The following is a 25,661-nucleotide window of genomic DNA, read 5'->3' as shown; positions in this document are numbered from 1 at the left end:
GATGCTGGCTCCTGTGGGTTCCCTTTGGGCTCACTAGAGGGCGCCCCTCTCCCAGAGCCTGTGGCAAGGCTGAGAGACTGCTTCCAACCCAGGGAAGTAGGCTGACGACTCATATTTCCCAAGCCTGGAAAAGCCATGGAATGTAACAGAAACAAGTTTAAAAAAAAATTATTTACAGCTCGCCCTGGGAGACCATTCTCAGGGCACAGGAGAGCGGCATGTCTGAGGCCGCCTGCTTTTCCCTGCGCCCAGCCTGCCGTGCAGGGACTGTCCTCATGCTCTTCTGGCCAGAGCCCAGCAGGTATTGCTACCGGGTTTGCAGAGGGCCGAGGCCGGGAGAAGTCCGCAGTTGAGTCTCCCTCAAAGGTTAGTACTGGTCGTTAAGTCCAGGGCTCCAAATTGCTTATGTAGTGGGTTGTTGAGGATGAGAGGCAAGCTCCCTTTCACCTGGCTACCATAGTTCTTGACACTTTGGTCCAAGAAGGTGCGAAGAGCGCTGGGCCGAGAGTAGTGGAGACTCACCACGGCCACTCCGAGGAGGAGGCACAGGATGCCTGCGGTGACCCCGACAGAAAGAAACAGGGTAGTCAGGTCTGCAGGCCAGAACCTGGCCAGCCCGCTTCCATCTCCCGGGAGCTACACCTTGCATTTCCTCCCCCAGCACATGCAGCAGAAAGACCTCTAATACGGATTACGTGATACACGAGTTCATGTGCTAACTGGGGCAAGCGCCCTTCAGAAGCCCCTGGCCTCCTCTGGAAAATGGGTATAACAGTGCCTGCTTGTAGGAGCTATTAAGAGGAGCAAATCAGATGATCTAGTATGTGGACTCATTTTGTAAACGGGGAAAGCGCACCTCGGTATGAGTCCCGTGCCCTCCCCGGGCCTCCCGGGATCCGCCCCCTCGGTCCTCACCCGTGGCCAGGGTGACCCAGAAGGCGGCACCGTAGTGAGTGGTGAGCGTGGAGGAGCCGAGGCGGAGCGGGCAGAGCGGCACGCTGGAGATGGAGGCGAAGGCGAAGGTAGAGAAGAGCGCGAAGGCGCCGGCGGTCAGGAGCGCCAGGCCCCCGTGGAGCGGGACGGGCATGGAGAGCAGCGCGTTGGAGAGGAGCCAGAAGCAGAACGCCACCCTGCGGAGGGGGCGCCGCACCCTGACTGGCTGCCCGGCCTCGCCTCCTCCGAGTCCCGACCCCCCAGCCGCAGGGGCAGGGACGGCGAGCGCGAGGCGGAACCCTCCGGGTCTCCCTGGGTCCCGACGCCCTGTGCGGGCCTCCTGACGTCCCTGCGAGAGGCGGGGATTCTCGGCCCGCGCGCCCCCCGGCTCCCACGCCCCGCGCGCCCCCCGGCTCCCACGCCCCGCGCGCCCCCCGGCTCCCGCCCCCCGCGCGCCCCCCGGCTCCCGCCCCCCGCGCGCCCCCCGGCTCCCACGCCCCGCGCGCCCCCCGGCTCCCGCCCCCCGCGCGCCCCCCGGCTCCCACGCCCCGCGCGCCCCCCGGCTCCCGCCCCCCGCGCGCCCCCCGGCTCCCGCCCCCCGCGCGCCCCCCGGCTCCCACGCCCCGCGCGCCCCCCGGCTCCCGCCCCCCGCGCGCCCCCCGGCTCCCACGCCCCGCGCGCCCCCCGGCTCCCGCCCCCCGCGCGCCCCCCGGCTCCCACGCCCCGCGCGCCCCCCGGCTCCCACGCCCCGCGCGCCCCCCGGCTCCCGCCCCCCGCGCGCCCCCCGGCTCCCGCCCCCCGCGCGCCCCCCGGCTCCCACGCCCCGCGCGCCCCCCGGCTCCCACGCCCCGCGCGCCCCCCGGCTCCCGCCCCCCGCGCGCCCCCCGGCTCCCGCCCCCCGCGCGCCCCCCGGCTCCCGCCCCCCGCGCGCTCACTCCCGCCGGCCGGGCCTCCAGGCTCACCACAGCGCGGCGGAGGCGAAGTGGCCCGCCAGGCGGTACTGGCGGTACAGCCCGCAGGGGCTGCTCGGGGTGAACTTCTCGGCCAGGTAGAGAACTGGATCGGGCAGCCCCTTCTCCAGGGCGTCCCAGTACTCCGCGGCGTAGTTCTCACCCAGACGCCACTTGAAGTGCTCGTTGTAGTCGATGGTCTCGTTCAGCTGATGCACTGGGGTCCCTGCGACGGGAGGGCGGCCGGGGTCAGGGATGTCGCACCATCCGGGACCGCGGCTAAGCTAATACGGATGGGAGGGGGGAGGGTGTGCGGAAAAATGGGTTCGGCAGCGGTTGGAGAGAACACGGATCCGTGAGGACTAAAAACTATTCAAGGGAATGCCCGGGTGGCTCAGCGGTTGGGTGTCTGCCTTTGGCCCAAGGTGTGATCCCGGGATCAGGGGAGCATGGAGCCTGCTTCTCCCTCTGCCTGTGTCTGCCCCTCTCTCTGTGTCTCTCATGAGTAAATAAATAAAAGCTTAACAAAAAAAAGGAAACCATTCAAAAACTATTCAAGCCGGGATCCCTGGGTGGCGCAGCGGTTTAGCGCCTGCCTTTGGCCCAGGGCGCGATCCTGGAGACCCGGGATCGAATCCCACGTCGGGCTTCCGGTGCATGGAGCCTGCTTCTCCCTCTGCCTATGTCTCTGCCTCTCTCTCTTTCTCTCTCTGTGACTATCATAAATAAATAAAAATTAAAAAAAAAAACTATTCAAGCCTGTGGGGTCCGAGATTTCCTCTGGCTGCCCCTGCCGCACTCCCCCCACCACCCCATCTGCTACTCCAGAAGTTCAAGCCCCCACCTGTGAGTGTGATATTAATCCCCTCCAGGCCGATGTGCAGACCAACGTGAGCGCTGACTCGTGCTGCACTGAACGCCTTGTAGGATGTGTTGGTGTTAATCCCTCCCACTGACCACTGTGCGCTGAAGTTCACGGCTGTGGGGGGGGGGGGATTAGGGAGAGAATTGAGGACAAGGAAATTGCAGAGTGGGAGGGCAGACAGGACACTGTACAGAGAGATGGGGGCTCTAGGGGTCCAAGGTGGTAGACACTGTAAGGGTGGAAGAGTGGGCACTAGAAAGAGCCAAAGAATGGGAAGAGAGAGTGGAAAATAAACCCCAAATCTCCATTTCCCTAGGTGCCCTCCACCCACCTCCATCCTCACCCCAGGTCCTCTCCTGATCCATTGCACAGCACACTCACCCACAATTTCTGCGCCTATGAACAGACTGAGAAGAACTCTCACCAGCCAGAACCAGCGCTGCAGGAACAGGAACCTCTGTCAGGCCTGGTAACTGCCCAACTAGAGCCCCCAAGACCTCCCTTGACCCCATGCCACCTAGATCTTTAGTGCCCTTGCAACTGTCCTCTCCTGCCCCACACCCTTTTCCCAGTTACATTCCTGATGTTTTGAAGTTACAGTCTTGCTTTCTGTGCAAGTCCCTCTGAGCCACTGGCATTTCCAAAGTTTTCTAGCCAGGCACTTCTGCCTCCCTACCCCATTTCCCAGTCCACTCTGCAATCTGGCTCTCTGCCTGGTGTTGTCCCATCACCTTCACTCCCACAGCCTCCCCCCCTCCCCCCTTCCCCCTCCCCCATCTGGCTCCTGGTCCTGGTCTTGCCAGCTACTTGAGTCACTACTATGGTGAGGCTCAGTAAGTCCAGAAGTGCTAGGCAGGCTGAGGTCACCTACCCCAGGAGAGGGCAGCCTCAGTGTCCTGTTGCCAAGTAGAGAAGGAGGGAATGCAGCCTCTCAGATATTCCTAGTTGCACCAGTTTCCCAAGGAAACCAATACAGAGCAAGACTCAGGAAGGCTAGATAGTCCTAGACTTGAAAAACAACTTATGTTCTAGGAGAAGGGGGAGTCCAACAAAAACTACCCAGTCTGCTACGACTTTGAATCCTGCATGGAAGTCCCCGAGTTCCTAGGATGGGAGAGCCCATACACATGCATTTTAACCCAGCACACCAGTGAAACACAGCAGTCTCAGCCACTGGTTTCTATCCTTTTGGTCCACTGGTCAGTACTTGGAGGCTGAAACTGGAGTGCAGCCACAGTCTGAGGAGAGGAGGGAGACTCCAGCAGCATGTGAAGACTAGAAGTAGCCCCAGGATTCCTGGACTGGGCACCCACTCTCTGTAGCAGCCTCCTGAATGATCCAGGTGGGATCAGTCTCTAGAATGTCTTGTACAGGGCCTCAACCTCTCTCAGTCTTTGGGCAGCGGTGCAGGGGGAGGGGGGGCAGTGCCTGCTGCACCAGATTTCTGGGTCTGCTCCATCTATGTTCCTCTGGTTCAACATTTCATCTGACTATTCATGGAGGCCCTTATTACAGTATTACCTGTCCTATGTCTTCCAGAGACAAGCTGCCCATGACCCTCAGGCCCTAGCATCTAGCATCTCCTTACCGAGTGACCACGGATCCCAGGCAAGATGAGCAGGAAGCTGGCAGCCAAGGCCAAGAACACCAGAATGACGATGAGCAATGGGACGCTGAAGCCAGGGGCATGCCGGGGTTGGGGGTAGAAAGACAGCTCGCCATTCCACAGAGTCATGCTGCAACCAGGCCAGGCTGGGTCTGGTGGAGAGGGAAAAGTGAGAACCTGGCAACCGAGCCCGAATCCCAGTTCTCTTTACCCAGTCTCCTGTGTTCTTGGACAGGACTCAATGGGCTGGTCAAGTCTGAGCTCCTCAACTCACCCCTAAGGAAGCAGAGTGGCTGGCTGCCTTCAAGTGCTCTGGGTTGGCCCCAGGAGGGGTCGGGTAGGCAGGAGAGAGGAATTATTTCTCACTGGCTATAGCCAGTTACTTTCGCAGCTCTGTGGTTCACACAGTGTTTGTAAGCGGTGCAGGACCTGGAGCCCTTTTATAGTAGCCAGGGCAGCTGGCTGGGCCATTGTCTGGGCTTGGCAGCTGGGTGGGGTTGGGAAGAAATCCTGCAAATAAGGGGTGGAGGCTGCTATGCAAATGAGGGGAGCCCTACCATCACAGCAAGAGGGTGAGCTTCCTGTCCAGATGCAGACTCTTGGCATTGATCTGACTCAAGTGGACACCAGGGCAGCTAGCCTTAGAGGATCCAGAAAAGAGGGTAAGACTGCTGCTGGGGAGGCAAAGGATCTTCAGAGTTGGGAGGGGCAGGGGTGGTGGTACTGTGTTGGGAAGATGGAGGTTGGGAGGAGAGCAGAGAAGCAAAGATTCTTAGAGGAAAGAAAAACTTCTGACCCCAGATGGGGGTCCTAAACCAGAGGTTGGACAGGAGTTTGGGGCCTGATCTTTCCATCCCTCTTGTCCATGCACAGGCATTCACTGCAGAGTAGGAGGGGCTGCAGATCATGGGTTCCCAGCTCACTAATGGCTTTCCCTTCCATGCCTCCTCTAGGAGAAGCAGTTACAGAGGGCTTGGGGATGGAGATTGGAGGTTGTCCCGTGGGGGTGGAGATGCGGGCAGGTGGCTGCGAGGCTGGATGTAAAGTTCTGCCTGGGACTGACCAACCTCAGAGGACTAGTGGCCTGGGGGGTTCCTTTGGCCACTGTTAGTTCTTCCACCAGGTAGAAAGTGGGGACCCAGTGTCAGTGTTTACCAGGTATCCTGAAAAGAGTGGCATGCAGGTGTGGATCTTTGGTGATGCTTCTAAAAGCTTTGCTCCAGAAGTGGAAACATGAGGCACCTCTTCCCCAGTGCGGGCTGCAGGCATGGGGACACTAGCTCCTCGTCCCTCACTTTTCACCTCCCACCTCCCAGGCAGCGGGTTCAGCATGCTCTGTGCAAGGCCAGAGGCAGTGGTGCTCCTGGGAGCTCTGCTGACTGCATCCCTGGATCCCGCGGGTAAGTATCCGGCGCCCCTCGCTTCGGGATGTCACCCCGTACCTCCTGAGGACCGGGAGGAACAGATGCAGGCAAGCTACAAGATCCGTCAAATCACACGGAGCGGGATGGGAAATATCCCAGGGCAGCTTCAAAGCCGCTCAGGTGTTGCCTCTTGGGTAAGGTTGGGGGCGCTCTGGGAGCGGGAGAAGCACGGGCGGGCGAGGCCGTCGTGTCCCCGGGTGGTCGTGGTCGCAGGGAGGCTAGCGCTGGGCGGACCACTCACTCTCTGACCCCCAGGCGGCCAGGACTCACCCCCACTGTCCTGGGAAGTGCAGCGCTACGACGGCTGGTTCAACAACCTGAGGCATCACGAGCTGGGCGCAGCGGGTGAGTCCCGTGGTCCGGGGCGGGGGTGAGGGTGGAGGGGGTTGGGGGGATGGCTAGTGGAGAGCCGGGCGGCGGGAGACCCCGCGCGGAGATGCCGGGAGCGCGCCGCCAGCCGCACCCCGCCCCCTCGCTGTCTGCGCCCGGAACTCTTACGCACTCCGGGGACCAGGAGACCCCGGGAAGGAGGGTCTCGTCAGGGAGGATGGGGATCGGACGTGGTGTAGGGAGAGGTTTGAGGGCTTGTTGGGGACGGAGTGCCCGGACAGAGCTCGGCTCCCCGCTTCGCACAGGCTTCCGACTGCAGCGCCGCGTGCCGGCCAATTACGCGGACGGCGTTTACCAGGCCCTGGGGGAGCCCCTGCTGCCCAACCCGCGCCTCCTGAGCGACGCCGCCACGCGGGGCCCGGCCGGGCAGGCATCCCTGCGCAACCGCACCGTGCTGGGGGTCTTCTTTGGTGAGAGCAAAGTGGGAGAACACGGGGGCGATCAGTCGCTTAGCTCAGCGCCTGGGGAGAGGGGCCCGGTGGCCCTCTGCAAGAGCGCAGGGGACGGACCCAAGCCTCCCAGGCACCTCCTCCTCCGCACTGAGCCGCACTCCCAGCCTTTCTATCTCAGAGGGATTTGGGAGTGTCTCGACTCAGGGATATTTGCTTTTCCGATCTTTCTCTTACCCCTTGCTCCAAACCTGGGAGTGTCCCTGGACCGCCACTATACATACCTCCTAGGAGCTGAGTCCTCCGCCACCGCTCTCCTGCCAGTATGATTATATCCTCTTTCCTGCGAAGAGAAAGGGGGAGGCAAAATCTGTTGGGGGATGGGAATCAGTTTGGGGAGCCCTTACACTCGTATTATCTTGATTGCTGCAACAATGTTATGAGGTGGGTGGAGGGGAAACTATATCCCCACTCTGAAAATTAGAAAAAAAAAAAAGGCCCGGAGCGGGTGGTAGAGCTTGCACTCCAACATGTCTTTTGACTCTTAAGAAACCTAGAGAAACTCGCTGCCCAAGGGGAATGGCCATTCCCATCAGTTTGGCCCCCTTGCCAACAGGCTACCACGTGCTCTCGGACCTGGTGAGCGTGGAGACACCCGGCTGCCCAGCCGAGTTCCTCAACATCCGCATCCCGCCCGGGGACCCGGTGTTCGACCCCAACGGGCGCGGGGACGTGGTCCTCCCCTTCCAGAGGAGCCGCTGGGACCCCGAGAGCGGACAGAGCCCCAGTAACCCCCGGGACCTGGTGAGACGAGGCAGGCGGGCTCCCGGGTGCGGGTCCTCCCACAGCCTCGCCCGCGGACACCCGCCTCCGCCAGCGCGGCTCAGCCCCCCGGTGCCCCCGCAGACCAACGCCGTGACGGGCTGGCTGGACGGCAGCGCCATCTACGGCTCCTCGCACTCCTGGAGCGACGCGCTGCGGAGCTTCTCCGGGGGGCAGCTGGCGTCGGGGCCCGACCCCGCCTTCCCCCGGAACGCGCAACCGCCCCTGCTCATGTGGAGCGCGCCCGACCCCGCCAGCGGCCAGCGCGGGCCCGGGGGCCTGTACGGTGAGGCCGGGGGCGGGGGCGGGGGCGGCCGGGGGCGGGGGCGGGGGCGGCCGGGGCACTCCCCGTGGTCACACCGCCGCCCATCTCCTCCCTGCGGCCCTGGCCCTGCGTGCGTGCAGCCTTCGGGGCGGAGCGAGGGAACCGCGACCCCTTCCTGCAGGCGCTGGGCCTGCTGTGGTTCCGCTACCACAACCTGTGCGCGCAGCGGCTGGCCCGCCAGCACCCGCACTGGGGGGACGAGGAGCTGTTCCAGCACGCGCGCAAGAGGGTCATTGCCACCTACCAGGTCCGTCACACGCCCTCCCCTCGTCCCCCGCCTGCCCCCCACCCCCCCACCCCCACCGTGCCCCGCGGAGCCCTCGTTCCTCGCATGAGCAGCCCCCAGAAACGCCCCTTTCCAGGAGGGCGCTGCTCCCCAGAACTGGAGCTAGCATCTGGGAATGGACCCCAAGGAGGAGGGGCAGGCAAAGGGCTATTATACAGGAGACTTGGCTGTGCTTCTTAGCTAGTGGTCCCTGCTCCCATCCCGTGTTCCTAGTGGGGGACAGGCCTCCACACCTGTCCCGTTTGACTTGCCTCCCTTATGACTGACTGCCCCTGCCTGGCCCTCATCTCCCACCTAAGGCTTCCTTGGGCTCAGGTCCCTCCAGCGGGACTGCTCCAGCACTTGCCTCCCTTTTGCCCTCTCTTGACCCTCAGAACATTGCTCTCTATGAGTGGCTGCCCAGCTTCCTGCAGAAAACACTCCCAAAATATACAGGTAAAGGAGTTGGGTTAAGATATCGGGATTATGGAAGAGGAGCAGTGGCCGGGGGTGGGGGTGGCCAGGATCCATAGGATCCATAGGGTAAGTGCATGTATGGCACGATGTGATAAGGAGTCTATTTCTCTTATTACCATATGGGGCAGGGTATCATCCTTTCTTGGACCCCAGCATCTCCCCAGAGTTCCTGGTGGCGTCTGAGCAGTTCTTCTCCACCATGGTGCCCCCTGGCGTCTACATGAGGTGAGGGAGGGGCTGACAGTGGGAGAGGTGTAGAATGCTGGCAGAGGTGAAGAATCAAGGCTCCTCAGGGACCTGGCGCCTTTTATACAACTCCACAGTTTAATGGGGAAGAGAAGCAGAATTTGGAACCCTAAAAAGGACCCTGGGGTAGGAGTTTCAATCTTAACAATCCCTCCTAATGGCTGAACTTTGGTTGCTGAGAGCAGGATTTGTCCAGCAGTTGGGTTACTCTCATTCCCCACCTTCCCACTGTAGGTGGGCAAAGAACAACCCATACCTTCCATCCACACACATTGCCACATCTCTGCTACGTTCAAAGAGTTTCAGTCCTCAGTCCTGGCCATACCCCTCTGAGTCTCTCATCCCACTCAACCTCATCTCAGCTTTTTCCCTGATTTCTCATCTCATCCTTGATTCTCCATTTCAGAAATGCCAGTTGTCATTTCCAGATGGTCCTGACCAAGGATTTGGGCAGCTCCCCAGCTCTCAGGGTCTGCAACAGCTACTGGCTTCGGGAGGTCAGCCTGGGGTCCGGGTCATGGGAAGGTGGGTCAGTGTCAGCCTGGACACACATGCTGGGAAAAGCAACCATTCCCTTTCTCGGGTGTTGTTGCTCCAGGTAGTAGGGATCAGAAAATTATCTGGAGACAACAGCTCAAAAGAGTCTAGGATGGGCCAAGGGCTCTTTGTCCTGAGGTACTGCAGTGGTTCAGGGTGACAAGAGCCAGGCTTTGGGGAGAGGCCCAAGAGCCTACCTTGAATGTGTTGTTTATTTCCAGAACGCCAACCTGAACAGTGCCCAGGCGGTGGATCAGCTCCTGCTGGGAATGGCCTCCCAGATTTCAGAGCTAGAGGACAGGATAGTGGTTGAAGATTTGAGGGGTGAGCTCAAGAACCAGAGGGGAGAAGGGCCCAGAGGCCCAGAAGCCTGGGGATCCTTCTGGATGAATCAACAGGCAGACCCTAGAATATCTACAATGTGGGAACACAGATACACACACTGCAAATAGAAGAAAAAATATTTTATTTTGTTTTTTTTTGCTTAATTTGAGCTTAGTGTAGTTTTTATTCTAACTTACCTATGCTTAAGAGTGGGAGGAGGGGTGACAGCACAAACTCCTTGGTGCTTAGGTCTCTAAAGCTTTTCATCCAGCCCTTTCATGAGGTTAAGGAGGTAAAGGACAGGGAATATACTACTTGGTGACTAGAACAGTCTTGAGTCCCAGAGGAAGATTCTTGCCAGAAAAATTGCCTCCCATCACACATGGTAACATTGACCCCACATGGAGGCAAGGTTGATATGGGCCCATATATTGGGAGTGCTGGGATGGGTAGTTCCAACAGCCTAAAGTAAGGCTGCTGGACAAAGAAGGGTCAGGAGGATTCAGTCTATAGCCTGGTCCTCCCTCCTTATCAGACTACTGGCCTGGCTCTGGCAAGTTCTCCCGCACAGACTATGTGGCCAGCAGTATCCAACGTGGCCGAGATATGGGGCTGCCCAGCTATACCCAAGCCCTGATGGCTTTGGGGTTGGAGATTCCCAGGAATTGGAGTCATATCAACCCCAATGTGGACGCCCAGGTGAGAAATACTAATGATGGCAATGGCAGCTAAAACTTTCTTGTTTTAAGACCTGTACATATGTAACTCATTTAATCTATATCAAGAATATTATAGGGTAGATACTATCATTACCCTTATTTTACCAATGACATAGTTGGTAAGTCAGTCATAGAGACAGGATTTAAATTCAGCCCTCTGATTCTAGAGTGTGTTCTATGTTCCTCACTGCTACACTGTACCATTCCTGCAGGCTGGCCTATGTTGGGTGCCATTGTCCTATTCTTGCTGGTGCCCTCCTCATCAATTGGGTGACCTTGAAACTGCTCATTGTTGGGGCCGGATAGTCTGGGTAGTGGATATGGTCCTCAGGCACCTCACAGCGGTCTCACCATGGGTGGAGACACATTTGTCCTTCCATCAGACTTGCCACTCTTGAGGGGGGCTGTCTAGGAAGAGGAGACTCCCTCAGGCCTGAGCAGCAAGCCGGAAAGCTGAGGGAGTCCTGTGTTTGAAGGATGGAGCAACAGTGACTGCCCTTCCTAACACAAACATGCGTGTGTGTGCACACACATACTCCTCACTTACTGTGATGCCCCAGGTGCTGGAGGCCACAGCTGCCCTGTACAACCAGGACCTGACCAGGCTGGAGCTGCTCCCTGGGGGGCTCCTGGAGAGCCATGGGGACCCCGGGTCCCTCTTCAGTGCCATCATCCTCGACCAGTTTGTGAGGCTGCGGGATGGTGACCGCTATTGGTTTGAGAACACCAGAAATGGGTAAGGTCTGCCGGCGCACCTTCCTCAGACTCTACCTTGGCCTGAGCCCCAGAACCTCTGTGTGTAATGTCAGCAGCCTCAAGGGCCTTTGATTCCCAGCTGGCCTCACCCTTCCCCCCAGACTTTCTGGGTCTTTTTCCTCATCTGGGTCCCTGGATCCGAGATTGCTGGAGGCTGGCAGCCCCTTCCCATGCCAACAATTCCTGGCTTTCTCCAACAGGCTATTCTCCAAAGAGGAAATTGCGGAAATAAAAAACACCACTTTTTGGGACGTGCTGGTGGCTGTTACTAACGTGAACCACAGTGCTCTGCAACCCAATGTTTTTATCTGGCATGACGGTGGGTGGCCTGGGAGAACATAGTGAATGGCAGCCAGAGAAAGGACTAAGCATGGAGGGGGAATCACTTTGGTCCTGTCCAGGGAGCCAGGTGCCAGGAAGTCCCTTCTGTATTAGGGAAGCCTGCATGAGGGTGACTGCACTGGGAAGCGTGCATTAGGCTGCCTCCCCTCGTAGGGACTAGACTGGTTTGCAGGCTGTACTCTGTGGTCAAGCTGGGATGGATACTGAGAACAGGATATGGAAGGAGACTTTTTGAGGGGAACAAGCTCCAGAGAGGTGGACCTGGGAAGGAGAAGGGTACCTGGTTCTTTACAGGAGAGAGAAGAATACCTGACCTATGAGTGAGATGCTCAGACTTTGAGATCTTCTGTATCCTTTCCCTTAGGTGCCCCCTGCCCTCAGCCTCGGCAGCTCACAACTCAAGGTTTGCCCCAATGTGTGCCCCTAACCGTGTTTGACTACTTTGAGGGCAGCGGTCCTGGTTTTGGCATCACCATTGTGGCCCTCTGCTGTCTTCCGTTAGGTGAGCCCTTCACACCCTCACCCACCTCTTTTCTCCTGGCTGTTGCCCTGCCCTCTGATTGTCCCTGCCCCTCATAATGTGCTGGTCTGTGGGACTAGCTTCTCGCTGCAGTTGAAGCCAGGTGCACGGGACCTTGTGAAGGGAGGGGCAAGAGTAGAACCTTCAGTGAAGCTGTGGGCAAAGGGGCCCTTCCCCACTGGCTCCTTCTGATCCTTTTCAGTGAGCCTGCTTATCTCTGGGGTGGTGGCCCATTTCCGAGGCCGAGAGCGCAAAAGGCTACAGAAGAAAGGCAAAGAGAGTGTGAAGAAAGAAGCAGCCAAAGACGGTGTGCCAGGTGAGATGGGGCTGAGGGGAGAGACGGGAGTGGGGGTCAGATTGGGGGCCCTGGGAGAAAAACCAGGTTACAGATATGAGGTTAAAGCCAGGCTTTGGGGTGCCTGCTCAGACTGGTAGAGTGGAATTGGCTTGAGGTTAGGGGCCTGGGTACCTCTGTTGAACTCTCTGCCCAATTGTCCCTTCCCCAGCGATGGAGTGGCCAGGCCCCAGGGAGAAAAGCTGTCCCATCACCATCCAGCTGCTCCCAGACAGGCGACTGCAGGTCCTGGACAGACAGCTGTCTGTGCTCCGCACTGTCCAGCTGCAGCCCCCCCAGCAGGTCAACCTCATACTGTCCAGCAACCGTGGACGCCATACCCTGCTACTCAAGATCCCCAAGGAGTATGACCTGGTATGGCCCCTCCTGCCTCCCCTACCTGGAATGCTTATTTATGTATCTCCCCTCTCAGAGCAAGTCCTGTCAGCTTGCCCTCTCCCCAGCTACAGAGCTCCCTTGTGAAGGCAATGCTGGGGAGAGCCCACACTCAACATGACCCTCCCTCTGACCCCTTTGGTCTACTCACTGGGTTCCAGCCTGGATGGATTGGCAGGGGGCAGCTTTTCTCCCCTTCCCTAAACTCAAGGTCCCTTTGAGGGGAGACTGGACCAGAGCTGGAGCTCTGAGCACTGGCACGGGCTTCCTTCTACCCAGGTGCTGCTGTTTAACTCTGAGGAAGAGCGGGGCACCTTTGTGCAGCATCTGCAGGACTTCTGTGTGCACTGGTCTCTGGGCCTTGACGTGGCTGAGATGAGAGAGAATGAGCTGTTCAGAAGAGCTGTGACCAAGCAGCAGCGGGGCCGAATCCTGGAGATCTTCTTCAGATACCTGTTTGCCCAGGTGCCATAGCTGTATCTTTTGGAGACAGGACCTGGCCCAGGGGTTGGAGGGAAGCTGGGCTGGACAGGACCCTACATGGGGTAAACTAAGCTTCTGCTCTCTGGGCTGGAGACAGACACTTTTGACTGGATTGTAGCTTTGCCACTCATTCCCTGCCTGACCTTGGGCTAGTCCCATCGTCTCTGCTCTGTATCTCCATTTCCTCATCTATAAAACAATGATTTAGATAGGATCCATCACCTTGGGTTGTTGTGACACTTCAGTAAGATAGTCTACATTAGTGGTTCTCAAAGTGTGGCCCCTGGGCCAGCAGCAGCCACCTTACTTGGGAATTTGTTAGAAATCTAAAACCTCCCCATCAAATCTAGTAAATCAGAAACTCTGTGGTTGGGGCCCACAAGCCCTCCAGGGGGCTTTACATTTTGAAAAACACTGTTCTGTGTATAGTGTTTTATCCAAGTGCTTGGTACACTGTAGGCATTTAACAAATGGTAGTTACACATATATGACTTTTAAATTTTTTGTATGATGGGCAGAGACCAAATCAGGCAAGATAAGAGAACATATCTCTAGCCTCTTCCTGCCTGTCCACCCTTGTCTATTCCTCTTCTGTCCCCAGTATAGGCTCTTTCATTTTGCATTTTGCATCCCAAACTTTGCCCTTTCTCATTCCCCCCTTGCCCTGCTACAGACCTAACATCATCCCATCCCTACTGTGTAAAGCTCCCAGATCTTGGGTCCAAGGAGAAGATGGGCTAGTTGCTAGAGGTTTGAGTCACCCCCTCAACAGGAGAGCAGAAGCCCAAGGCAGAAGTATAACTAAGGGCCAGGAGTAGTCACTAGGGCTCACCCTTTCTGAATTGGGCTTTGGGGAGATATAAAGGGTCACTGAACTGCATCCAGCCCAGGCCTCATCTCCTTATCTCTCTCCCTCTGCTGCCCAAATACAGGTGCTGGACATCGACCAGGCAGATGCAGGGACCCTGCCCCTGAACTCATCACAGAAGGTGCGGGAGGCCCTGACTTGCGAGCTGAGCAGAGCTGAGTTTGCCGAGTCCCTGGGCCTTAAGCCCCAGGACATGTTTGTGGAGTCCATGTTCTCTCTGGCTGACAAAGATGGCAACGGCTACCTGTCCTTCCGGGAGTTTCTGGACATCCTGGTGGTCTTTATGAAAGGTAGAGGGAGGGTGGGCCATTCCAGGAACCAGCAATCTTTCAGCATAGAAGTGATCTGCATCCCCCTTTCTCTTTCCAGGCTCCCCAGAGGACAAGTCTCGCCTGATGTTCACCATGTATGACCTTGATGCAAACGGCTTCCTCTCCAAGGATGAGTTTTTCACCATGATGCGGTACAGTGTGGGCCCTTCCAGTTCTGAGACTCCCTGCTATTTGAAACAGGAAAACACGTCAATTCAGAGGAGGGTGGGTGAGGAGGCTATATGACCATCTGTTTTGAGAGGTGGCTTAGCTACTGCATCCTAGGCTCTCAGAGCATCCAGCCTCATAAGTGTATCTGGCCAGGCCTCTGCCTCCAGGAGGGTCTATTATCTGCACTGTCTATACCAGCCAGAAAGTTCTCCTTCCCCAGCTAAAAACAAACAAACAAACAAACAACAGTGACAACCGAACCCACATGACCAATAACAAATGTCTACTAGCCCCTTTTGGATGCCTTTGGATCTTTGTAAACTCTTGCATACCCTAACACTGTGCTTTACGTTGTGAAATAATGGATGGAGGATGGATGATCTTGGTCACTCTTCCAATATTAATCACCATGACATGCAGGAGGAGAAACATGGGAAGTTCTCCTATAATCTAGCCCCCCTTTCTTCCTGCTTCTTAAGCTATTTCTGGTTGTGGTGTGCTGCTAAAGACCAGTTTTGAATGCATAGACTTCTTATTCTTTAAGACACTGTTTCAGTAACACAGTCCCCTTCAGCTCCATAAGGACAGGGTTCTTATTTCTCTTTTGTTTCCCACTGACTCCATCTCTTCTGCACTGTGATGAGCACATAGCAGGTATTCAATACAATCTTAATTGGGTGGAGTAGATGAGTAAATGAATAAATAGAATGCATAAAACAGTGCAGAGTCTTTTATCTTTTCTACCTTAAGCCTTTCCATTTGCTCTCAGCATTCCCCCTCACTGCTGCATCCCTCTTATAGCCCAGATACCACAACTGGACATGGGTGTCTAAAAGGCTAGGGTGAGGCTGCCTGGGTGGCTCAGTCAGTTAAGCATCGGACTCTTGATTTCGGCTCAGGTACTGATCTCAGAGTCGTGGGACTGAGCCCTGAGTCAGGCTCCCTGCACAGCAGGGAGTCTGCTGGAAGATTCTGTCTCTCCTTCTCCCTCTGCCCTTCCCCCCACTAGCTCTCTCTCAAATCAATCAATCTTTAAAGGCTAGGGTGAAGCTGATTGCTGTCCATCCCTCCATGGGTGTGCCATTGCAGGCCCAGGCCTGGGTGAGGCTCTAGGAAATCTAGGAGAAGGTCCCTGTCTCCCAGGACAGAGCATCCACCTTCTCCGCCTGTACTCAGTTGTGAATCCTGCTCAGTCTCACTTGGATGATGTGTTTTTCTAATGTGCTTGCTTTGCCATGCTCACAAAGGTATCTTTCTATTGGACTCACGCAAATGTGCATGCTTGTTTTGTTTTTGTCCCAAAGCACAGCCTGAGAAAAGAGTGTGGCCACTGCCTCTGTCACTCTGGGTGCTATATCAGATGGGGTGTGTAGACACTCCTCTCTGTACCCTGAAGTGCTGGCACAAGGAAGCACAGCCAATGTAGCTATATCTCCTCCTGCCCCACCCCCCCCACGGGCTGTCTATGCCCCCACTGGACTGTGAAAGGGGGAAGCCAGCGGTGGCATGGGATGCGTTAACACAGGAGAGTGGGCAGAGAGCCTGCCCATGAGAAGCCTGTGGCCCATCTGGACGTGTCCCTACCCTAAGTGGACATTCATCCTACCTTTCAATGCCCCCTTGTTTGAGGGCTGCTTTCTCTAACTGGTCAAGGTCACTTTCAATTTCAAACCCTTGGCCACCCCACCCAGCTTCATGTTAGCTGCAGGCTGGATGAACACTTTCTCTGTGCCATTTCCCGGGTCACTGGTAACCACATTAGATCATCTAGGGCCCGCCCCACCCTGCACCTGCCTGAACCTGACCTTGCTGGATGACAGGCTGCTCTGTCTTTCCTCCTCCTCCAGGTCCTTCATCGAGATCTCCAACAACTGCCTGTCCAAGGCCCAGCTGACTGAGGTGGTAGAGTCCATGTTCCGGGAGTCAGGCTTCCAGGACAAGGAGGAACTGACGTGGGAGGACTTCCACTTCATGCTGCGGGATCATGACAGTGAGCTCCGCCGTACGCAGCTCTGCGTCAGAGGTGAGGTGGAGGTGTGTGAGTATGTAAGAAATGGTAGGAGTCAGGGAGAGATGTTCCTTCAAAATGAGAGTTACTGGTGGATAGAATCACCCAGGTTTTATTTCTCCCCAAGTCTTTTGTGCCTAGTATAGAGCCAGATACATGTAATCAAGGGTGTCACATTCAGCTGTGCAATCTGTTCACTGCACAAAGATGCCTACCGAGACATCAGGGGGTGGGCTGAAATCTAGCCTACATGCCACTCACTAAGCTCATGCACATGGGCCTGGGGTGTATCTAGTCAGATGAAGAGGCATTATTTTCTTTATACAAAGGATGCGGTGGTCTCCTTTTCTAATGGTACCAAGTCACCACCTTGTCTAGCAGTGGCTGCCTTGTGTCCAATGGGTACTCAGGGTGGGTAGTGAGGGGAACAAGACTGGAACGAGAGATGAGAACATGATCAAGTCTCTGGCAAGTGCTGTGGCAGCCTTCCTGGAGAAGACTCTCGTTCTTCTCTTCAGGTGTTGGAGACATCTTTAAACCAAACATCAGCTGCCGAGTCTCATTCATCACTCGAACTCCTGGGAAACGGTGAGCAGGAATGGAGCATTGGCAGGTCCCCTCAGCCAGGTTCCCTGAAGAGAAATGAAGGAAGTAGTGCTGGCTGAGTCAGTCCCTGGAATCAGCTATTTGCCCTCTGAAAGAAGTTCCTAGTACATGAATGATCCTGGTTCAAATTCCAGTGCTTCTCCCACCCCATGTCCCCATGTGGCTCAGGAGCCTGGCTCTCTCCCTGCCCCTCCAGGACAGAATCCTTCTCAGCAACAGAATCTTTTATTCATTCTGCCTTGCATCTCCTGCCTGGCTTCTCTCTGCCCAGTTTTACAGGCGGCTTCTGTGGGCAGGGATGGGTCCCAGGATCCATCCCCATCTCCTGAAATTCTGGTCTGGTGGTTCTTCTCCTGGCCACAGAGACAAGGGGAGAACAAGCCCCATTTTCCGTTTCTCAGCTCCTGTTCCCAGGACTTGGAGTTCTCTGCCTCAGAAGCCCCAGAGCTGGGAGGCCCTGGGCTGAAGAAGAGGTTTGGAAAAAAGTGAGTATTTTCCAGACCCCTGGGTCCAAGGAAGCATGGGGAAAAGTCTCAAAGTCTCTGGGCCCTGTCCACCCTTCCTGGACACACAAGGAACCATCATGTATCTCATTCCACGTGTCCCTGACCTGACTCGTGGGCCACAGAGCCTAATGATCCTTCAACATCTTCCAGCCTTTGCACCCTAGTCTTCAGGCAAGAGGCTTGGCCCTCAGATACAATACAGAGATGGCAGTAAGGGGCCTCCTGGCTCCTGCCTGCCTTGGGCACAGCAGCAAGGCCAGGGGCAGTGGGGGGTGGGAACAGCAGGAGGGAAGGACGGAATGAGCAGGAGGAAGATAACGTGAAGCAGTGGGAAGACAGAAGAGTGAGTAGATGGAGCAAATAAATATTAGGTAAAAGTTGGAGGAGGGTAGGAGTTAACTTCCCATAAGCTGCTTCCTTCATCTGTTCTGGCCCATCCTGAGCCCTGCCAGGTCACTAGGTCTCCTTTGTGGGATGGCATTTAGGGGAGGCTGGGGTGCCCTGGTCTTAGGGCCAGCCGCCTCCCATGGCTGCAGGGTGGTGGGGCCCACACCCCGGCTGTACACGGAGGCACTGAAGGAGAAGATGCAGCGTGGCCTCCTGGCTCAGAAGCTGCGGCAGTACAAGCGCTTCGTGGAGAACTACCGGCGGCACATCGTATGCGTTGTGGTCTTCTCAGCCATCTGTGCCGGCCTGTTTGCAGAGCGTGCCTACTGTGAGAGCTCCAGGTTATGGGCAGTGGGGAGGGAGATGTGGAGAGCCCAGGTGTCTGACCCCAGCCTCTGTGCCCTGCTGATCCCCCCACCACCCCTGCCCAGATTATGCCTTTGCCTCGCCACCCTCGGGCATCGCAGAGACTACCTTTGTGGGCATCATCCTGTCCCGGGGCACAGCCGCCAGCATCTCCTTCATGTTCTCCTACATCCTGCTCACCATGTGCCGCAACCTCATCACCTTCCTGCGAGAGACCTTCCTCAACCGCTACGTGCCCTTCGATGCCGCTGTGGACTTCCATCGCTGGATCGCCATGGCTGCTGTTGTCCTGGCCAGTCCGTGGCTCCTGGGCATCCCCCCTTCCCTTGTTGCAACCCCCTGGGTCTAGCTGGGAGGGAAACAGTCCCTCGGGTAGGAGGAAGAGTTGGCCCCGAGTGACATCTCTAACATGATCTCTCTCAGTTTTGCACAGTGCTGGCCATGCAGTCAATGTCTTCATCTTCTCAGTCAGTCCCCTCAGCCTGCTGGCCTGCATCTTCCCCAACATCTTCATGAATGATGGGTCAGTTCTGGGGAGGGTTCCCCCTTGGAACACTAGGAGCAGGCTGAAGGGTATAATGGAAAAGAAATAGATGGCACTTAACTCCACTCTCTCATTGAATGAGAGTGAGAAGCCTGGTGGGGGAAGCTGAAAGGTGACTTCCTTGCTCTGGAAGCAAGCTGGCCATGATTAGCCCAGAAAGACATTTGAGAGTTGAATTGGAGACCTTTCCCCACACTTACCTGGCACAGAGCTTGGTATCTTAGCCTATCATTCATTCACTGGGCAGACATTTATGGAGCACATCTTATGTGACCATCCAGGTGCCAGGGAATAGGCAGGATAAATTCATGCAGTCATTCAGCAAATACTTACTGAGTATTTACTTCAGCCTGGTGTTGTTTGAGCAAAGGGATTTACTTCAGCCTGGCGTTGTTTGAGCAAAGGGATTAGAGCAATGAGCAGAGCCACACCCTTGCCCCCATAGAGCTTACAGAATATGAAGCAGTCAAGGAAGCAAATGTCAGCTGTGGTAGGAGAGTTCAAGATAACACGGGGAAAAATTGCCAAGATAACAGAGGGTAGAGCTGTGGGAGGCTCTATGGAGGCCATGTCCCTCAGATGGATCCCTGGCCATCTGAGTGGAGGCCCAGTAACCTTAGCAGTCAGGGCCAGCAGGAGCAGAGTCACATGGTGACAGTGGGGGAGCCAGTCCTGCCCCAAACAGAAGTTCCATATATCTTTGCCCTACAGGTCCCAGCTTCCCCAAAAGTTCTACTGGTGGTTCTTCCAAACAGTCCCAGGTAGGGAGTGGGGCTGTCTGTAGGGTGTGGGGCTTCTATCTCAGGATCTCCACTTAACATGAATACCTGCTTGTTTGTAGTGGTCGTGGTTTCTTTCTAGTCTCCATGTCAAGCCCTGGCTGCAGCCCCTGCAGACAAGCTGGGCCAGGGAGGTCAGAGAAGGAGGGCAGAATGGGGGCAATGCTCTGTTGTATTCTCACCTCATGCTGAGGTCCTGAGAATATTCTCTGAGCCAGTCCCCACTGCTCTCAGGCATGACAGGGGTGCTCTTGCTCCTGGTTCTGGCCATCATGTATGTCTTCGCCTCCCACCACTTCCGGCGCCGCAGCTTCCGGGGCTTCTGGCTGACCCACCACCTTTACATTGTGCTCTACGTGCTGGTAAGGGTAAGGGCTTCCTCTGGGCAGGGACAGGCCATGGGGCAGGGATGAGTGCTCATGATGAGGGTAGGGAGCAGGCTGAATTGGACCTCAGATCTCAGGGTAAGACCTTGAGATCGAAGACCCCAGCCTCTGAAGTCTATACTGGCTTTGTCTACCCAGCCCAGGTGAGGGCCGGTCAGGAGGTGTCTAGGCAAGGGGAGTTCAGGGAGGGGGCCTGGCTGCCTGAGCTGTACTAACTGGCCATGTCTCCAGCTCATCATCCATGGCAGCTTTGGCCTGATCCAGCTGCCACGTTTCTACATCTACTTCCTGGTCCCGGCACTAATCTATGTGGGGGACAAGCTGGTGAGCCTGAGCCGGAAGAAGGTGGAGATCAGCGTGGTGAAGGCAGAGCTGCTGCCCTCAGGTACCAGGCCCAGCCTGACCCCAGGTGGACAGCATTGGAAGTCAACTCACGAGGTGTGTGGAGACAGCTCTCCAGGCCTCCAGACCACAATGGGGGCTTCTGGTAGCCTCTTGGGGAAGAGGCTTTCTTGATGCAAACAGAGCCCCAGAAAGGGCTATGCTTGCCCCCAGGAGGCCTTGCAAACAATGAGAAGAGACTGTGAGAAGAGGCAGCTGAGAGTGCATACAAAGAGGTTTAAGGACGACACAGACTACCTCCTGTGTGGCCTGGGTAGGGCTTGGGGAATCATAAATACCCCTCCCATCCCTTCTTCTAGAATAACTATCCCCCCTTCAGAAATGGGCAATAGGCCCACATTTTGAGAGTCTGTGTTGGCCAAAGTGGCAATTCACATCACTGTAGAGGCTGGCAGAAGATGATTTTAGGTGTTGTAGGACCATCTAATCTTCAGAACTAACATAGTAAGAAAATTAACCTCATTTCAACTTTATGTCAATTAAGATTACTCCAGGACAAAGCCTCAGCATGGAGCTTTGTATGCCTTTTGTACTCTCCAGTACTTGCAAATCAACATTTTTTTTCTTCAAATCAACTTTTTAAACAAAGAGAATGGGCCTGAAGCTCAGCTATGGTCAGGTACCAAACAGTACCCAGCGAAAATTTGATAAAATATACTGCCTTCTATTTAGAATACATGATCACATGATACTGGTTTTCTACCCATTTTAGCAATCTGAAGTTTGTCAAGGTAAATCAAATTGAAAAAAGTAAGTCAATTTAAGGAAAAATATTAAACAATAGTTCAGAGGTGTGTAGAAATGGCCCATCACAAAAGTAATTGATTCTCAGATGGTGGAGGTTTGGTAAACACTGAATTGGTCCTTGGGGAACTCGAGGTCCCCTACCTGTAGACTGATAGGAAGGTGGTCTAGGGCCCAGGACTTTCATGGGAATAAGGAGTGGAGGAGAAGAGAGGAGCTGGAAACAGGAGCAGAGAAACCCAGCTCTTGGGTTACCCAGGAAAGAGAGAAAGGGATCCTCCAACTCCCACCTCCAGGAACCCCACTTGCTCAGACCATATGTCCACTCCCCGTACCTTGGTTGTGTGGAGAAGACAGGACATCTGCCAGTCCTCAGGCACTAGGAGCAAGCGTTCTGATCCCTTCCCTTGCCTGTTCATGACCCCCAGGAGTGACCCACCTGCAGTTCCAGCGACCCCAAGGCTTTGAGTATAAGTCAGGACAGTGGGTGCGGATCGCCTGCCTGGCTCTGGGAACCAATGAGTACCACCCCTTCACACTGACTTCTGCACCCCATGAGGACACACTCAGCCTGCACATCCGGGCAGTGGGGCCCTGGACCACTCGCCTCAGGGAGACCTACTCACTTCCAAAGGGTGACGGCTGTGCCAGATACCCAAAGGTGCCCACCACTGGGAATCACTTTGGGGGATCCAGCATTGGCAAAGGCTTCCCACCTCCTCTACCCTGAGACTAGATGCTCCAGCCAGCACAACAGCAGGCTGGTACCTCAGAAAATGCTAGAATGTTCCTATGTCCTTCTTTTCCCTGCCCCATCCCCATTTCTAACCTCAGAGCTGAGGCCAGGCCAGGCTCATCTCCTCTCTCTCTTTGGTTGGCAGCTGTACCTTGATGGACCATTTGGGGAGGGCCATCAGGAATGGCATAAGTTTGAGGTGTCAGTACTGGTGGGAGGGGGCATTGGGGTCACCCCCTTTGCCTCTATCCTCAAAGACCTGGTCTTCAAGTCATCCTTGGGCAGCCAAATGCTCTGTAAAAAGGTGAGTGTCTCTCTCCCATTCTTTGAAGGAATGGAGACAGACTGCCTGATTGTGTCCCCACATCATAGCAGAGTAATATGAGGAAAAGCCCTCAGCTCCTAGGCACTGAGGCTTCTGATTCATTCATACATGGTTATCCACATGCCTGACATTTGAGGGAGGGAAGGAGTTATGGACAGAAGGGCCTCTGCTGGAGTCTGTTGGTTATAAGCTTATGGGGTTGCCAGAGTTTTGGTGTCTGTGGGTGGTCTGAGGTTTTCCAGCCTCTCAGGTGAAGGCATCTGGAGTGGAGGAACCTTCAGCTGAGTTGAGTCCTGAGCTCCAGCCATGTATCCCCAGATCTACTTCATCTGGGTGACACGAACCCAGCGGCAGTTTGAGTGGCTGGCTGACATCATCCGGGAGGTAGAGGAGAATGACCACCAGGACCTGGTGTCCGTGCACATCTACATCACCCAGCTGGCTGAGAAGTTTGACCTCAGGACCACCATGCTGGTATGTCAGGGCCGGCCAGGCAGGGCAGGTAGGTGGGCCACCATCTAGACTAAGAGCTGACCCTGGCTTGGCTGTGACCTTCCTCCTCCACTCCATCTCCCAGTACATCTGTGAGCGGCACTTCCAGAAGGTGCTGAACCGGAGTCTGTTCACGGGCCTGCGCTCCATCACCCACTTTGGCCGACCTCCCTTTGAGCCATTCTTCAAGTCCCTGCAGGAGGTCCACCCACAGGTCAGCCCCTCCCCACCTGCCCTGGGACCCTGGCTTTCCCCTGCTGGGATATCCTGGCCTTCAAGCAGCCTGCAGCTGTAATCTGAATGGAGAACCACCCATGTCAGCCCCAGGATAGGGTCAGGTGTTGGAGGAAGGCTTCAGACCTGACCCCCTGCAGCCCCCAACTCAAGCCTCCTCTTTAGGACTAGGGGTCAATGCCTTGGTCATTCCAGCAGGCTCAAGAAGCAGCTTCCTTTTGGGGGTGAGCATCTTAAGCCTTCAGGCCTCTCCTCTCTGCAACCATTCCTTTCAACACATTTGATAGGTACCGAAGATTGGGGTGTTCAGCTGTGGCCCTCCAGGAATGACCAAGAATGTAGAGAAGGCCTGTCAGCTCATCAACAGGCTGGACCAGGCCCACTTCGTGCACCACTATGAGAACTTCTGAGAACTTCCTGGTTCCTGTTTTCCCTCTGTGGACCAGCCCTACCAGCAGTTTCTTTCTCAGGCCTCAGCTGGGAAGCTAGAAGAGCCCCTCCCTCCTGGCCCCATCTGTCCTATGCTCTGAGAAGGTGGAGAAGACCCCTCTAGCTAAAGTCACAGCAGGTTATGGCAAACAAAAGTAGGATGGGGACAGTCCCTGCCTTGTAACATCTGTAGAGGTGAAGAGATATAATAGTGTCTGCCTCCGATCAGTCCCCATATCTCTGCTTTCCTTGTACAAAGTTGATGTATTGCTTTGGTATTGGACTCAGCATTTGAGGGCTAAGTGAGAATCTCCTCAGAGCCTAGCTCAGAAGCCATGATACTTGGAACCTAGACCGTCAAACTGCCTCTGTTCAGTCTCTGAGGTCTTGTCCTTCCAACTCTACCCCTGACCCCTTCTTATTCTTAAAGGGTCAGGAACACTGAAAAATAACCAGAGAACAAAGATGGCTCCCTAGTCCTGATGTTTCTGCAGTCAACCAGCAATGCCTGATACCATGACCTTTTGATGGATCCTCTCTGAGTCTGTGGGGCAGCCCCTTGGCTCTGAGACTAAGGGAGTCCAGCCTGTCTGCCAGACACCCAAAATTCCCTCTCAGTTTCCTACTTCCACAGAAGCCGGGTGACCAGCTGTCCCGGTTTGCCCAGGGCACTCCCAGTTCTACCACTAAGAGTCTCTTATCCTAGGAAACATCTGAATCCTAGGCAACTCAGACAAAGTTAGTGACCTCACACAGGAGGCAGCCTGGGATGTCATCTCCATACTCAGCTCTTTAAGACACTTTCTTTTCCTTCTGCAACTGACCCTTTCCTAAAAATCTGAGCTTTAATTTTTTTAAATTTAAGTATAATTTGCATGCAGCAAAGTGTGCAAATCGTAAAGTTACATGTCCATGTGTCAACATTACCCAAGTCACGATATAGAGCATTTCCAACAGTCTCCCCCAACCAGTAGAAGCAACCACTGATGTGATTTCTGTCACCCTGGATTAGGTTTGGCCATACTGAATGTATTCTTTGGAAACTGGCTTCTTTCACTCAGCACAATATCTTTGTGATTCATCCATGTTGTTGTGTGTATCAGTGGTATATTCATTTTCATTGCCAAATTGTATTCCATTATAGAAATGTACCAAAGTGTTTATCCATTCTTCTGTTGATGGACATTTGGGTTGTTTCTAGTTTTTGGTAATTCTGAATAAAGCTTCAATGAACATTCTCGCACCTGTCTTTGGTGGACATAATGGACTCATTCCTCTTGAGAATATATCTAGGAGTGGAATTGCTGGGTCACGAAGTTTTCCAGCCAATAGGACCAATGGCAGGGAGAGTTTCTGTCCATCTCCACATCCCTGCCCTATGCGCCTCTCTTCATTGGTCCCAATTTCTTCTGACGGGGCAAATGCCTTTAGCTCCTAACCCTCTATACTGAAGGAATCTCTCTGACAGAAGTGGAAGAATGCTGGATCAGAAACCAGGATCCCAGTGCCAACTCTATCCTTAAGTAGCTACAGAGGAAAAACTCTTAATTTCTCTGAGCCTGCTTCCTCGTGTATAAAAATGTCTGTGTGGGTATTAGGAAGTCAGATAGCAATACTGGTCCGAAAAAGATGCAGATGGAAAATGTATGTGTTGTGTGCCAGTCTCAGCCCATTAATAATCAGTGTTGTAGTCCTTGTGGTTCTTCTTATGATTGCAAGATGCCCCCATCAGGAGACTTTGAAAGAGATGAGGTTTATTACTTAAAGTGTTGGAAATTACATGACACACCTGGGACCACACAGGGAGGTCATAGCTCAGGCCTGGGGGTCTGTGTCTATTGGGGTAGAGAGGATGGGTGCTTAGGGTTTCACAAGCTCACTCTTTACTGGTGAATTTAAAACAAGAATAGAGAGGCTCCAGACTAACTGGGTTGACAGTGGAGCACACAACTCTTGATCTCAGGGTTATGAGTTGGAACACCGTGGGAGGTTCAGTTGGTTAAGCATCTGACTCTTGATTTTGACTCAGGTCATGATCTCAGGGTTGTAAGATCAAGCCCCAGCAGGGAGCCTGCTTAAGATTCTCTTTCTGCACCGCTCCACCTCTAAAAAAATTTTTTTAAACCCCTAAGAGTGGGAATCAAAAGTACAGGAAGAGAAAAGCAGTTCAAGGAGTAGAAATCAACCGAGACCTCTAAAACAATGGAACTTTGAGTGGTGTGGTGGGAGGGAGCCACAGCCTGGCTCTTTATCTAGCCATGTGG

At 55.0% G+C, this 25,661-nt stretch overlaps 2 protein-coding genes across 5 annotated transcripts; one reads left to right on the top strand and one right to left on the bottom strand.

Annotated features, from left to right (window-relative positions):
- Positions 1-152: 152 nt before the first annotated feature.
- Positions 153-4,793, bottom strand: DUOXA2 (dual oxidase maturation factor 2). 3 transcript variants are annotated; one of them, XM_072808246.1, is made up of 7 exons: positions 4,629-4,793; positions 4,337-4,506; positions 3,130-3,187; positions 2,728-2,862; positions 1,896-2,109; positions 916-1,130; positions 153-554 (listed from the first exon to the last, which is right to left on the bottom strand). In XM_072808246.1, exons 2-7 carry the CDS (start codon positions 4,481-4,483, stop codon positions 361-363), a joined length of 963 nt encoding a protein of 320 aa, XP_072664347.1. In that variant the 5' UTR covers positions 4,484-4,506; positions 4,629-4,793; the 3' UTR covers positions 153-360. The 3 variants fall into 3 exon arrangements, with proteins under 3 accessions (XP_072664347.1, XP_072664349.1, XP_072664348.1); XM_072808248.1 differs by having other exon boundaries at positions 916-998; XM_072808247.1 differs by lacking the exon at positions 4,629-4,793 and having other exon boundaries at positions 4,337-4,593.
- DUOX2 (dual oxidase 2) lies at positions 3,876-24,637 on the top strand. Of its 2 annotated transcripts, XM_072808230.1 has the most exons (35): positions 3,876-4,090; positions 4,288-5,016; positions 5,671-5,754; positions 6,034-6,123; positions 6,414-6,578; positions 7,174-7,361; positions 7,464-7,665; positions 7,785-7,951; positions 8,365-8,425; positions 8,575-8,671; positions 9,099-9,189; positions 9,451-9,553; positions 10,089-10,252; positions 10,833-11,008; positions 11,229-11,347; positions 11,735-11,872; positions 12,093-12,206; positions 12,397-12,599; positions 12,900-13,085; positions 14,036-14,261; positions 14,341-14,434; positions 16,301-16,476; positions 16,980-17,049; positions 17,469-17,552; positions 18,110-18,288; positions 18,392-18,622; positions 18,750-18,849; positions 19,582-19,631; positions 19,884-20,011; positions 20,267-20,420; positions 21,610-21,842; positions 22,063-22,221; positions 22,561-22,716; positions 22,820-22,948; positions 23,256-24,637. In XM_072808230.1, exons 2-35 carry the CDS (start codon positions 4,890-4,892, stop codon positions 23,376-23,378), a joined length of 4,767 nt encoding a protein of 1,588 aa, XP_072664331.1. In that variant the 5' UTR covers positions 3,876-4,090; positions 4,288-4,889; the 3' UTR covers positions 23,379-24,637. The 2 variants fall into 2 exon arrangements, with proteins under 2 accessions (XP_072664331.1, XP_072664332.1); XM_072808231.1 differs by lacking the exons at positions 3,876-4,090; positions 4,288-5,016 and adding an exon at positions 5,039-5,175.
- The last annotated feature ends 1,024 nt before the right edge of the window (positions 24,638-25,661 follow it).

This window comes from Canis lupus, chromosome 32 (genome assembly GCF_048164855.1).
Source record: "Canis lupus baileyi chromosome 32, mCanLup2.hap1, whole genome shotgun sequence".
Classification (NCBI taxonomy): domain Eukaryota; kingdom Metazoa; phylum Chordata; class Mammalia; order Carnivora; family Canidae; genus Canis; species Canis lupus.
This window is presented reverse-complemented; position numbering and strand designations above follow the sequence as displayed.